The following is a 14,935-nucleotide window of genomic DNA, read 5'->3' as shown; positions in this document are numbered from 1 at the left end:
ATAGCGCTCCCAACAGGTTGCTTTCTTCCTTACTCATATAGACTGCTGTGGCTTCTCTACATTCGAGGACTGGCTCTCTTCTGTCACTGGGTCCCCTCTGTGGTCTCAAATAATCGGGTGAGGGCCTTTTATCTTTAACAGGTTTACTGGAAGCATTACTCTTCTTTGGGTTCGGATGTCTCCATTTCCTTTAAAATTCAACAGCAATTCAGCAAATTTCCTTTCAGAAGGAGGAAACAGTTTTCCCTTCTAATAAAAGAAGAAGAAACTTTCATCGTGGGTTAGGTCCTTATACTTTTGGGTCTACTGGAGAAGGGCTGGTTGGTGAGAAAGACTGGACCACTTAGTTCTGCGTTTTCCTTGAAGCTCAGTGTTTCAACTGTGTTTTGATAACAAAACTAGAGTACAGTATTATGAGGCAGTAAACAGAAACTGTCTGGAGTCTTCCAGAAGCCAAGTCCTGTAGAAACATTAGCTGTTACGACTGAGATGGACTTCCCAGGTGGTGCCAGTGGTAAAGATCCCGCCTGCCAAAGCGGGAGACACGAGAGACGCGGGTTCAGTCCGTGGGTTGGGAAGATCCCCTGGAGAAGAGCATGGCAATCCATTCCAGTGTTCTCGCCTGGACAGAGGAGCCTGGTGGGCTACAATCCATAGGGTTGAAGAGTCAGACTGACGACTCTTTGGGTTCGGATGACTGAATTCAGAGACGACTGAATGACTGAGCTCACACACACGGACAAAAATAGAGCATTTACCCCCAAAAAAGGAACATTTATGCTTTGAGAAGTGCACAAGCTCACTGTGACTGAGTTCAACACTTAGAATTTGAAAATAATCAAACAGAAGACAAGTGTGAAATAAATGACAAAATATATTACATTCTAAAGTGCAAACTGGAACCTTCTGCAAGGAGCGGAGGGATTCATTTACTGAGAACGAAGATGTTTTCATCTGTTTTTTGAATTCTGATTAAATGTTTCCAAGTTGGCATCAATTCAGTTCATTCTCATAGCACTTCTACGAAACAGGGAAGGTTAAATTCTTAGAGTAAATGTCAAAAACTGAGGCACAGAATGATCAGCTCGCAGTCACAGAGCCAGAGGAGCCAGAGATAAGGAGGAGCCAGATTTCCTTGGCCCAACATGAAACCCAAGATGGATATTTCGTAAGAACTTGGGGCCAAATAGTAAAAATAACTATTTCAATGACTATTGCAGTGTTTCAAGTTGAGTAAACTCAAGCGTGGCAGAAGTGATGAGCTGAGTTCTGTAGTGTGTTCACTGTGTGTTTATTTCTGTGCAATTTCATCACATGGTGATTTGTACATCCCTCACCATGATTACACGATGCATTGTTAAAGCAAAAGTAATTTCATGTCTTTACGAATTACTAAGATTTAGATTCGCTTCTAACTGACCAAGACTGAAGATTAAAAAAAAAAATTGGGGAGCTCTTCAAATGACCACAATGACATGAGATATGGGTTTCTTCCTTTCAGGAGATTTATGACATGCATTCATCAAAAAGAAGTCACTGCATGTTTTGGAAGGAACAACGGGTGAAGGGCAGGATGTTCTGAGGGGAACACGCTTGCTTTTGTTAGAAAATGAAACCTTACATTCTTTGCAGGAATAATGAGATGCCTCTGGGAGAGATAATGAAATTATCTTTGGAAAGTTGCATTTTAAAACTTATGATGATGATTCAGGAAGAGTTTCAAAACACTTTAGGTAAAATGCCTCACAATGAAATTGAGAGGCTGACAGATGTGATCGATTTAGAGAGGTGACTGAAATGTGGATAACTTTAGAAGCAGTTTTAGGTTTACTCTGAGACTGAGAAGTAGTCACGCTAGCTAGATTAAGCAGGTCTCGGCCGGAGCCCTCGCCTGTGAGACAGAGTATCTTCTCTTTGGTGCAGATTACTGGCACTTGATAGATACTGAAGTCGTGGAACTATGATCCACAATTACACTATGATTATAATATAATCAATGATATAATACCTCAATGATTACATTGAGATAATCTAGTCTTTTCATAGGGTTTCACAGGCCTTCCCAGGAGGCTCAGTGGTAAAGAATCCACCTGCTGATGCAGGACACACAGGTTTGATTCTTGGGTTGGGAAGATCCCCTGGAGGAGGAAATGGCAACCCACTCCAGGATTCTTGCCTGGAAAATTCCATGGACAGAGGAGTCTGGAGAGCTACAGTCTATGGGGCCATAAAGAGTTGGACATGACTGAGCTCACACACACAGTCTTTTCATAGAATGATAATTCAAAAAGTTTCTCAGAAAAACAAAAACTGACACACACAATCATAATCAAACCCTCCTGGTTTTGATTTAATCGTATTAAAAATCATAGAACGAAAGGCCACAACTCAACTAAACGTCTACCTTGTGTTGGCTTTAGAGGAAGTGGATTAGAACATTTCCACATGGATACTGAAAATTAGTATATGGGGAAGCAAAAGGAAAGCTATATGGAGCTAATGCTGGGAACAACCTAACCACCGAGAGCTACGATAGTTCATCATTACTGTCAAGCGATTTCTACTCTGCATAAACGTCAGTGGTCTTACCGGGTCTCAAAAATAACAGGATTCTAAATAGAGAGTAGGCTTTCATTTTTAACTCTTGTTTTTCAGATCATAGTATAGTCAAGATTTTCATAAAACTCTTCTTTAAAGTGCAAGGTACTTGGCAGGGTTTGGCAAACACTGAAGAAAAGATCCTAGGAGTAAGAGGGAGGGGGTGCACGTGCCCTCCGGGTGGCTGGGCAGGGAAGGAAGGCCGGGGCACGGGCAGGGGGCTGCGCCTGGGCTCCGCTCTGCAGCAGCAGGGGTGTGGGGGGCCGTGGGTGGGCTCCACCAGCACGTCTCCATACTGTCTACATTCCTATAAGACGGCAAGATTTCTCTTTGAAAAATGGCCACCAGGTAAGTCAGTTGAGTGGGGAAGACCACATGAAAGATGAAAAGGCAAAGTTAATATTAATATTAAGATAAAAAAGAACAAACATGCGGTTCTGATGGGAACTGTATCTGGGAATGTGCCCAGGGAGGGTGCCAGCGTCACCATCAGGGGTCACTGAGCGTCCTGGGGGGGAGTCGGGGGGCACCGTCCTGGGTCCCCAAGGGCGCAGGGGCCATGAGCCACGAGGTCCTACAGCTTGATAAAATCTTAAGGATGAAGTAAGTTCCTTCAAGGGAGGAAAATATTTAAAATATTTTCCAAATTTAACCTGATGCTCCCCTAGGTACCATGCATTCATTACTAATGCGTTCATCTTACTTTTTTTTTTTTTTGAGAGAAGGATTTTTAAAAATCTGATAAACAGTTAAGCAGCTTTGCTTTTGGCACTCCCTTCAGCTGAGATACGAGTTAGAGATTCCAGCAAACTATCTCGGGAAAACAGTGAAAGTCAGCCCGCAGTTCTCATAATGTTTATTTTTAAATCATCTGCCTCTTTGAACTGACTGGGTTGTAGGCCAGTGCTTCTCAAGTGCCAGTTCGCAGATGGAAACATACACGCGCGCTCACACGCACGTCAAGCTTTACGCTGTGGGGGGCACACACAACGTCCGTCCTGTCAGCGCACCCCGCCTCTCAGGAGAAGGTCGGGCCTGGGGTGGGGGACCCTCTCTCTGGGGGTCGCCCTGCCCTTCACTTACGGATGTGGCAGCGGTCACAGCGGATTTCTGCTCCCTGCCTCCTGCTCGTCCCTACTGAGGGAAATGGTCAGCACCCCACTGCCTCTCCAGATTTTGGAGGGAGGTTTCATCAATTCTTGAGCACGCCAAAATAAATTTAAAATAACCAATTTCTTGCTCCTTCCATTCTTTTCCATCCTCCGCCCCCTCCTCTCCTGTCTCTCAAGCTCCGGTGAGAACTCACGGGGGGAAGGCCTTCGCTGGGCCCCAGGCCCTCCCTGCGCCGAGCGGCTCTGAGGTCACCGCTGCCCCTTGTTTCACAAGTGAGCGCAGGGAACTCCGGAGGCGGCAGGAAATGGGCTCGCGGTCGCCCAAGTGGTGGGGCAGGTAGGTATTCAGAAGGCTCAGCCGTGCTTCCACACCACTCAGGTTCCATCTGTTTTACCGAGGACGAGTCAGGCTTCTTCACACCTTTCCTGAGATAAACGTCAACACCCTGCTCATCCTGGCATTTCCATCAGCGGTCTCGCTTCTCACTCGCAGCTGCCTCCTGCCTCCCCATTTAGCATAAAGCACTGCAAGCTGGATGTGAGGGGATGCCAGCTGGGGTGTTTTCATGTTCTAGCTTAGCTCTCGGAGTAATAAGATTTCTTTTGACTAGAACAACCTTTCTCACTGGATTAAAAAGAACATTTCCCTGTTTTCTTTCTTGGGAGAAGGGCAATCAAGAATTGCCTTCAGCTTTCAGTCTTCACTTAGACAAAGACTTCTTGCTTTCCCGATAGGATGGGACTATATATCACATTTTACCAATAACTGCAGAACCTAAGAAATTTCATAGTTATTCAGCAGAGTTTTGCCATATTAAAAAAGTGAGGGTTGGGTCAGATGGGTGGGGTCAGGTTAAGAGCTTCCGTTCCAGCTGGAAGACAGGCTGGCTCCTGGCTTAGTCACCTGCTAACCTGTGTGACCTCGCCTCTCTGAGTCTCAGTTTTCTCCAGTGGAAAACGGGGCCAGGAGTAGTTTCTAAGCCGAGTGCCTGTGACCGAGGACTGAACGCACCAGTGATCGCTGCTGCCGTCGTTTAGTTGCTCAGTCGTGTCCGACTCTCAGCGACCCCCTGGACCCTAGCCCGCCAGGCTCCTCTGTCCATGGGATTTCACAGGCAAGAATCCTGGAGTGGGTCGCCATTTCCTCCTCCAGTCAATATGATCAGAGACCCATAAATTTCTTAATTTTATTATTACTTTGCTGTGGTGTTGCCAGTAACACCACTGTTTGGTGACCTGTAGAAAGGCACAAACATTTCAGCGGACTGCCACATCTCACTGTACTCATGGCGAAAATACTAAGAAAAGCTGATTTAAAAAATCATTAGATATGATGTCTATAAAATGAAATGGCTTAATCTCGCCATCGGTAAGATGAAAATCAGCATTTGTTTATTCCAGAATGACTCACACAGCTAAGGAATGCTTGGAATCTCCTGGGTGACACCAAAGGAGATCTTTACAACAACCTGTGCAGAAAACCTTCTACTAAAACTGCTGCAGTAAGAACACGCAGCAAGGCGCGTTCGCTGGGGCGCGGGCTTGTAAATTCTCTTTCCCCCAAAAGGAGTCAACAGTGGAGCTGCTAATTTAACTCGGTGTACTTGCCATTTTGAATCTTGTTAACCAGCCTTTTGCTGTTGCTGTTCAGTCACTCAGTTGTGCCTGAGTCTTCACAACCCCGTGGACTGCAGCACAGAAGGCCTCCTGGTCCCTCACCAGGAGGGATCAAATTGTCCAAATTCATGTCCATTGAGGGGCTTCCCTGGTAGCTCAGACAGTAAAGAATCTGCCTGCAATGTGGGAGACCTGGGTTTGATCCTTGGATTGGGAAGATCTCCTGGAGGAGGGCATGGCAACCCACTCCAGTATTCTTGCCTGGAGAATCCCATGGACAGAGGGGGCCTGGTGGGCTACAGTCCATGGGGTTGCCAAGAGCTGGACACAACTGAGTGACTAAGTACAGCAAGTGTCCATTGAGTCAGTGATGCCATTCAACCATCTCATCCTCTGACACCCTCTTCTCCTGCCCTCAATCTTTCCCAGCATCAGGGTCTTTTCCAATGAGTCAGCTCTTCACTTCAGAAGACCAAAATATTAGAGCTTCAGCATCAGTCCTTTCAATCAATATTGAGGACTGGTTTCCTTTAGGACTGACTGGTTTGATCTCCATGCTGTCCAAGGGACTCTCAGGAGTCTTCTCTGGCACTACAGTTTGATATCAGCATTTAGGTGAAAAAACATGGAACACTGCAGAAGAGTTAGATGGCATCACAAGCGTTTCTATCACAAGTGCAGGCGTGTATCTCCTGCCCTTGTGAAACGTGGTTTGGCCTGGGCTTGTCCAAGTGCACAGGCTGGTTTTACAACATCTGAGCACACGTGTGCCATGACTTGGCTGTGTGTGTTGGTTCAAATGGTTCGATTTGCCTGATTTTTTAAAATTGAGACTGAAATATTAAAAACCTATTTTATCTATACACATACTTATCAAAATATGGTACTCATCCATAAAAAGACTGAAAAGAAGTGCGTTGAGCTGTGAAGTACAAACCCCTTTATGCTGAGGTTTCTTTCTTGTTTGCTTTGGTTTTGCTCTGTTTTGTTTAACGTTCTTACCTGAGAAGACTTGGCCAGCTTCTGGGTGTATTCCTTCTCAATCTGCTTCAGCCTGCTGTTGGCCTGAAAAACACACGGACAGGAGCACACACACACACACACACAGTGACCTGTCAGCGTGGCGTCTCTGCACACGCCCGTCACCAGGCACTGGGCCGGCCGCCAGCCGCAACGCCCTTCTGGGGCAGCCAGAAAACCACAGGCCTTGCCTTTGATCTAATGCCAACTATTCATCACTTAAAAAGCAAAAGAGAAAAAAAAAAGATCTCTCCTGCCAATTATTAGGCAAACACAGACTTCTGTGGAAAGAGAAAGGGAGGAGAGACAGAAATAGATCCAGCAGAAGTGTGCCGGCTCAGAGGTGCAGGGGGAGAGACAGGAAAGAGGAGGAAGAGGAAACCAGGGGAGAGGGGTGGCGAGGAGGAGGGGAGGTAAATTTAATGCCCTTTCCCTTAGTTCAGAGATAAAAGAACTAGATGCTCCTGACCGAGGCGGAGGGGAGGCCCAGAGGCGCTGAGCTGAGGTCTGAGCCCCTGCCCTGCCCTCCTCCCCTGGAGTGACAAGCACACCTAAATCGCCCCGTTTGTGCCCGGGAAGTGGGGTGGCCGTCCCAGAACCAGCCCACACCCTGAGAGCCGCGTTCTCTCCTTTGCACTCAAGCTCCGGGCCTGTGTGTGAGCTGCCTTGCTGTCTCTGGGAGCCTCGCATCTCCATGTTATCCTCCGAGCCGGGGGACGTCACGGTGAAGCCGCCGGCCTCCCCTCCCACGCACTGTGCACGCAGCACACTGGCCCTGTCGGTCTGGGCTTGTGGCCCTCATTCTAGAACACGTTTTGGTCATGACTGTCTCGTTTCCTCTTTTTCCCCAACCCTCTCTCCCTCTGTCTCCTCTCTCCGACCGCCTGCCTTTCAGCTCTGAGGACTAGACCTCTCAGGTTTATTGTCTTTTTCTCATCGTTTCTATTTTCTATTACCCTGTCTTTTTGATATTAATATTTTGTATGGATTTCTCAACTTTGGATTTTTAAAAAATTCTGCCATGCAATTTATATTTCCAAGAGCTCTGTTGTTGCTTTCTGAACAGCACCATCACACCCCCTTTGATAAGGGCTGAGGAAGCTGAGGTGCAGTGAGGTTCAGTAACCCGCCGCAGCGGCACTCACAGGGCACGAGGGAGCCGGGACCGACCCACAGGGGAGCAGGCCCCGCACCGGCTGGAGCGCTGGCCCAGGGCCTCTCAGGGCCCACTGCTCCCCGGGGGTTAATTTCATACACACCCAGACACATCTGTGTGTCCAAGCACACACACATGCTCTGCTCTCTAGAGCATCTCTGTTTTTTCGTAGTTCCCTCTATTTCCTTGCTGAGCCAGCCCATTTTGGTCTGTTTTTCACCTTAGAAATTGCTTTGCATTTTGGGTGACCTTTGGCGTTCGTTCTTATTTAAAGCGTGGCCCTCTGGAACCGGCAGGCCTGGGGATGGGTGCACGCTGGCTCCCGGACTCTCCCACACCATCGTCTGGCTGCCCAGTGCTGCGCCCGTGGGTTTACCGCCTGGAGGCGCACATCTGGTGACCAAGGTTTTCAGAAGGGTGTCTAGATGTTCAGGATATTGATTCTTGTACAATTCCATTTTAATTTTAGCCCTGGGTCTCCTCTCTCATTCCACCTCTCCAGGGAACAAACCATCTCCAAGTGGTGGTGTTTGGAGTGAGGCTCAGACGGTAAAGAATCCGCCTGCAATGCAGGAGACACAGGTTCGATCCCTGGGTCGGGAAGATCCCTTAGAGGAGGGCATGGCAACTCACTCCAGTATTCTGGCCTGGAGAATCCCATGGACAGAGGAGCCTGGCGGGCCACAGTCCGTGGGGTCGCACAGAGTCAGACAAGCTGAGACAGACAGACAGACAGACAGACACACACACAGCATAGTTTGGGGGTCACTGGGTTGCAGGGTGAGGCTCTGGAGCCAGGATCCGCTGGTAAGAAGAGGCCCCGCCAGCCCCGCAGGCAGTTGCGCAGTCACAGTGAGAAGGCGCATGTGTCGGGGTGGGGTGGGAGGGGGGTCCCGCTGGCGCCCATCGCGGACTCACGCCCCCCAGCCGCTGGGGGGACGTTTCTGCTCTTGACAAGGCGCCCATGTGGGTCTGTTACAGGACCCAAGCTGACTATGCAGCCCTGTGCTTCATGACAAGCTCCCCAGATCCCTCGAGGCCCTCCCACCTGGAGCCCCAAGAGGGGCCGGGCCTGACTGCAGCTGCTCTCCCAGGGACTCAGAGTCCCTGCGGCCCCGTGACTGATAAACCACTCTGGAGGAAACCCAGGCCGTGGAGAAACTCACGAGGTGCATCTGTCTCGGCCAGTACTTTTTAATTTAAAGATGCTTTCAGCAATACTTCCAGAGTGTCAAGGTGGGCATGAGGGGGACTGGTGGTCCAGATGTGAGCCGAGTGGGCCCAGTGCCCCGGGAAACCCAGGAAATGAGGGGATGGCAGGAGCTGGGGTGAGGGGTCCAGACTCTGCTACCGAACAACAGAGAGATGGGCTGGAGGTTGCAGGGCAAGTGCGGAAAGAAAGGGTGGCTGCTCGTTTGTTTTTTGTAGGACAGCACAGCTGTGCGTAGGAAGATGGGGAGGCCTGACTGTGGAGGGGGCGGAACCGGGGGGCTAAGCTTTAGCGGAGCCGTGTCCTCGAGTAAAGGACAGGGTGGGTGGTGAGGCCCGTCATCCCCAGTTCGGGGTGCAGAAGGAGAGCTTTGCGGGGACCTCTGCAGGGCCGGCAGAGAAGGCTTCTGGGCGAGTCCAGGTGTGCAGGCAGGTGTCAACAGTCACCTGGGAAACCAGGCAGAGAAGAGGCAGAGGGTCAGTCTGAGCCCCCGGGATCCAGGAAGCATTCCGGCCACTCAAAATCGACAATGCTGGCTTTAAAGTGAGGCCAGCTGGTGAGACATGAACACCTCCAGGACTGGCCAGAGCCACAGGGGGCAGAATCAGTACTCTGGGGAATAATGAGACTAACTGAAGAAATAAAATGAATGTATCACCCTCCAAGGCCTTTACTGTTTGAGCCTAAATCACAGCTGCCTGGATTTCTGAACTCCTCTTGCTAGCAGCAGCTGCTGCTGCTGCTGCTAAGTCGCTCAGTCGTGTCCGACTCTGTGCGACCCCACAGACGGCAGCCCGCCAGGCTCCCCTGTCCCTGGGATTCTCCAGGCAAGAACGCTGGAGTGGGTTGCCATTTCCTTCTCCAATGCATGAAAGTGGAAAGTGAAAGTGAAGTCGCTCAGTTGTGTCCGACTCTTAGTGACCCCATGGACTGCAGCCTATGAGGCTCCTCCGTCCATGGGATTTTCCAGGCAAGAGTACTGGAGTGGGGTGCCACTGCCTTCTCTGGAACTCCTCTTAAGTAAGTCTAAAAAGCTCTAGTTTAGCACTGTTGAAATTCTACAGCTCAGTTACGATGCAAACTGCCTCTAAAACACTTCTGAATAATTTTATTCTCAGGATGTACTGACTGTCCATTTTATTTCCATACATAAAATTAGGTTAGGGTTAGTTATTTTAATCTTATTTTTATGGCCATGGTTACTATTTAGAAACACGATTTTCCAACAATCATCTGCAGCATGGCCTGAACAGACACAGAAAAACAGATGAGAGGAGAGTCCTGAAACGAGAAAGCGGTTTTGCTTTCGCTGCTGTCCTTTGACCTCCTGGCCCCCGTGGCCTGGCCTCCCGCCCCTGGGGCTCAGGTCCCTCTGCTGCTCCTGGCTGCTTCCTCGGCTCACTCTTCTCTGCTTGAGAGTCTAATGTGTTCATCCACTTTCTCTGTGATTCCCATCAAACTCTAGGGTTCCAGACCCTCCTGGAAAGGAGCACCAGATAACTTTCACAAAAGTGTTGATGGTTAATCATCTCAATTGCCACCTTTTTTCTGCAGGGTATTTTGTCTTAATTCCAAAAGAGTCCTTCATTCTCCACCCCCTCCCTTTTTTTTTTTTTTTTTCTCATTTCCTATCATTAGTGGTGAAAGTCCAGGCATTCATGATTTCTAAGAACGTGACCTGGGGAGATGAAAATTAGGAGACTCATCTAGAATACTCATATTCAAGGCAAACCCAGATCTTATACAGAGAAGTTTCTTTAAAAATATAATAGTATACATCTTTGAATAATATATTTGCTTTTAGGATTAAAGAGAAAGATGCTTCCCAGAATCTTGAAACGCAGCATAAAGCTCGGTTTACTGTGCAGTGTTTTCTATTCATGAGCTTTGCAGGAATCCACCTGGTGCTTCGTCAAACACTGCGAGTGTGGTTATGGCCGCTGGTGCAGATGCTAATATGTAACCGTGTACTGCTCTGCCAACAGCAACATTCAGAGAATTCAGAACAGATACTTGTCTTTAATATATTTACAGAACTTTCCAACTTGAAAAATCTCTGTGTTGTACCTCAAAATAAAGGTATAAGTTTGAAAGCAAAAATAAAATTCACACTTTACATCTGTCCGGGATAGAGCACCTGGGGCTGTACACAGCCTGCTGTGTAAACAGCCAGGAAACTGGAAGAGATGCAGGAAGCACCACTGTCAGATGTGATGTGGGAGCAGGAAGCACAGGTCCATGCCCCTGGGAAGGGTGGGGAACTGGCAAGATAAGCCCAGAGATAAGCTCACCCTGCCTTTGTCCAGGAGGCAGATACTGGATTGAAGGATCAAAGATAAGCAGACAGAAGAAGGAGCAGGAATATGTGTGCAGGAGAGAAGTCAGGCAACAGACTTAGACCCAGAAGTGACAGAGATGGAGGAATTAGTAGACAAAGATTTTAAAATACTAATTAAAAACAGACCCACGTATTTAAACAAAAACCTGAACACAGTGAAGAGAGAAACAGAACTAAAAAAGGGCTGAACAGCCTGGAACACAGGAATGTATTAACTGAAAGGAAAGTTCACTGGTGGGATAACAGGTTTGGCACTACAAAAGATCACTGAATATGAAGAAAAGGCATTTTAAATCCAAATGACCATCAGAGACACAAAAGACTGAACTTAATGACCCGCTGAGACCATGTCACAGCAACTAACATATGCAAAACTGTTTACCAGGAGGAGAAGGTTTGGGAAAATATTTAAAGACATAATTGTGGGAAAATTTCCAATGTGAAGAAAACTATAAACCCACAAGTTGAAGAAGATCAATGAACCAGAACAATAAAGAAAGATAACGAAAATCAAATCAGATATACCATAATCAAATCGCAAGAATTGAAATAAAGGTAAAATCCTAAAAACATCCAGAAAAAGGATACAGTAAAAAGATAAGAGTAAGGATTTTTCATCTGAAACTATACTAGTCAAAAGATAACATAATGAATCTTTAAAGTGCTGAAAGCAAAAAATTTGTCAATCTAGAATTGCATACTTAGTGAAAGTATCCTTCAAAACTGAAGATGAAATGCAGATGGCTTCAATTAAGATCTTGGAAATTGGTCACATCTTTGACAGACAGCAGAGGAAGTGCTTCCCTGGTGGCTCAACAGTAAAGAATCTGCCTGCAATGCAGAAGACACAGGTTCGATCCCTGGGTTGGAAGATCCCCCGGAGGAGGGCATGGCAGCCCACTCCAGTGTTCTTGCCTGGAGAATTCCATGGACAGAGGGGCCTGGAGGACTATAGTTCATGGGGTTGCAAAGAGTTGGACACGACTCACTGATTAAACAACAACAAATATTGGCATGTACCAGGGTATTTCTGAAATCATTGTTTCCCCTATAATTTTTTCCCTAGAATTTCAAGCTCATCTTTATTAGGGAGTGGCCGATGATAAATTTTAACATAAGATGATTTTTTTGTAAGCTTTTAAACTGAAAACATTTTTTTAACTTTAAACATTTTATTTTATATTGGTCTATAGTTGATTAACAGTGGCGTGTTAGTTTCAGGTATGTAGCAAAGGTGTGTACATTATTAATACTTAGCTATATATACATATATCCACTTTTTCATATTCTTTTTCTCTATAGGTTATTACAGAGTACTGAGTAGAGTTCCCTATCCAGCAGCACAAGATCACAGGATGATTTTCTTTTTAAAATTGAAATAGAGTTGACATATATTGTTAGTTTCCGGTGTCCTGAAGAATGACTTGATATTTGCATACGTTATGAAGTGATCACCATGATGAGTCTAATAACCATCTGTCTCCGTATGAAGTTACTATTAATGAGATCGAGTCCCACTGTTGCCCCTAGAACATCTGAATCTTACTTTGAGTCCCAGTTAAGTTCTCAGTTTGAGACGATCATTACAAGGAAGGGTACTTTAATTAAAGGCTCCTTCTTCCTTTCCATCATTATGCGCAAATTCTGACTTGAGAAAATGGCAAACTGCTCTAAACTGCAAAACATCAGCCAATGTCACACTTAGTGATTCTTCAATTTTGATTCATTTCTAGAAAATTGATTTAAGTCATTTCATATTGTTGCTTTACCCAGAACCTTAACCTAGTAAGTAGGAGCCCCAAGTGTTTTCGTTTTTGTCAATGCCTATTTTTTTGGTAAGGAGCTATATTCTCTATTAAAGAAGGAAGAAACTAGACAGTTTTGGAAAAGGGCTGTGATGTCATTATCAATATCACCACTGACTATCCTCAGTAACTACTGATGGATCCATTCTCAGAAAATATGCCCATATTCCTGAACTTGCCCCATTTCTGAATATGCAAATGAATGCTGGATGCATTCTCTACACAGATTTGATAACTATGGTCGATACTGTGGACTAAAATGATTGGTCTTCAGGTCTGTGACGGACAACCTAAAGAATAACGGGGGGCAGCTGGCTTTCTGCCCTCCCTGTAATTCAAGAGACTCATTTTCTCACCATTGCAACATACATGCTTACATGGCTAACACCCATAAATGATCATATAAGACTTACATGAGTTTTCTTCCCATTACTGAATAAGAATGCAAACTGTGAAACAAGCTTATGAAAATAGTTAAAGAATTAAGATCTAATCATATTTCAAAAGCTCACCCTCAGAGAAGTTCTCTGAAGCACAGGCCACAGAAACTGAAATGCATTTAATACTTGGGCAGAAATATAAACTTTGAGAGAATGAAGGAGAAAAAAAAAACTTTATTTTGCTCCAGGGAAGAAGCAGCTATTCTCTGATGTGCAAAAAAGAATTTATCATCAAAGACCAAATGTAAATGGGGCCAATTAATTTTTTTAAGATTCTCTACCTTCTATAATATTTTTATGTCTTTGCTGTTATGCTTTATGCCAAAATCTAATGTTGCATGATTTGACAAATGTTAAAGAAAATGACTAGTGTATTTATCAAATTTCAGCATACGTAATATACATTTTAAATATACTTAGTAGATCTATATGTGAGTGGCACAGTCATTGGCATGGCACTTTCAGGAAGCAGGGAGAAGATCTATTTCAAATATGTGACTTCAGACATCAAAACATGTTCAAATGATTCTAATTGATTTATTGGTCAAGCAATCAATTATTTCAAATAAACTTTGAATCTAGGAGTTAGATGTCCTGACTTGGCATACTCATAGATCCCATTAATGTTTTACCTATTTTAGAAAATTTTCTACTTTTTGCCTCACTTCTACAAAGTAATGAATATTAGTAGGAAATTTATAAAATAATGTATTTACAGGAAGTTCCTACATTAGGTTTGCAGAAAGTTCAACATAAAGCAGTAGTCTCAACACTTAACAAATGCTCTAGTCCCTTTCACAGGTAATTTGGAAGTTCAGAAAGGTGCTGAGAAGGCAGTCTTGAGATTTAGTCATTCAGTTCAGTTGCTCAGTTGTGTCCGACTCTTTGCGACCCCATGAATTGCAGCACACCAGGCCTCCCTGTCCATCACCAACTCCCCGAGTTCACTCAGACTCACGTACATCGAGTCGGTGATGCCATCCAGCCATCTCATCCTCTGTCGTCCCCTTCTCCTCCTGCCCCCAATCCCTCGCAGCATCAGAATCTTTTGCAATGAGTCAACTCTTCACATGAGGTGGCCAAAGTACTGGAGTTTCAGCTTTAGCATCATTCCTTCCAAAGAAATCCCAGGGCTGATCTCCTTCAGAATGGACTGGTTGGATCTCCTTGCAGTCCAAGGGACTCTCAAGAGTCTTCTCCAACACCACACTTCAAAAGCATCAGTTCTTTGGCACTCAGCTTTCTTCATAATCCAACTCTCACATCCACACATGACTACTGGAAAAACCATAGCCTTGACTAGACGGACCTTTGTTGGCAAAGTAATGTCTCTGCTTTTGAATATGCTATCTAGGTTGGTCATAACTTTCCTTCCAAGGAGTAAGCGTCTTTTAATTTCATGGCTGCAGTCACCATCTGCAGTGATTTTGGAGCCCAAAAAAATAAAGTCTGACACTGTTTCCACTGTTTCCCCATCTATTTGCCATGAAGTGGTGGGACCAGATGCCATGATCTTCATTTTCTGAATGTTGAGCTTTAAGCCCACTTTTTCACTCTCCACTTTCACTTTCATCAAGAGGCTTTTGAGTTCCTCTTCACTTTCTGCCATAAGGGTGGTGTCATCTGCATATCTGAGGTT

At 45.7% G+C, this 14,935-nt stretch overlaps 1 protein-coding gene across 7 annotated transcripts in view; it reads right to left on the bottom strand.

The window, feature by feature from the left end:
- CEP112 (centrosomal protein 112) overlaps positions 1–14,935 on the bottom strand; it is a 324,857-nt gene that overhangs the window by 64,587 nt on the left and 245,335 nt on the right. For 6 of the 7 annotated variants that reach the window (XM_055574950.1, XM_055574952.1, XM_055574955.1 and 3 more), the window contains one exon: positions 6,330–6,392. In XM_055574950.1, the coding sequence (XP_055430925.1) occupies positions 6,330–6,392 (63 nt within the window). Of the gene's footprint in view, positions 1–6,329; positions 6,393–8,983; positions 9,160–14,935 lie in introns of those variants that run through there. The other variant, XM_055574957.1, reaches the window with a different exon arrangement.

Source organism: Bubalus kerabau, chromosome 4 (genome assembly GCF_029407905.1).
Source record: "Bubalus kerabau isolate K-KA32 ecotype Philippines breed swamp buffalo chromosome 4, PCC_UOA_SB_1v2, whole genome shotgun sequence".
Taxonomy (NCBI): domain Eukaryota; kingdom Metazoa; phylum Chordata; class Mammalia; order Artiodactyla; family Bovidae; genus Bubalus; species Bubalus kerabau.
The sequence above is the reverse complement of the archived record's forward strand: the minus strand, read 5'-3'. Positions and strand labels throughout refer to the sequence as shown.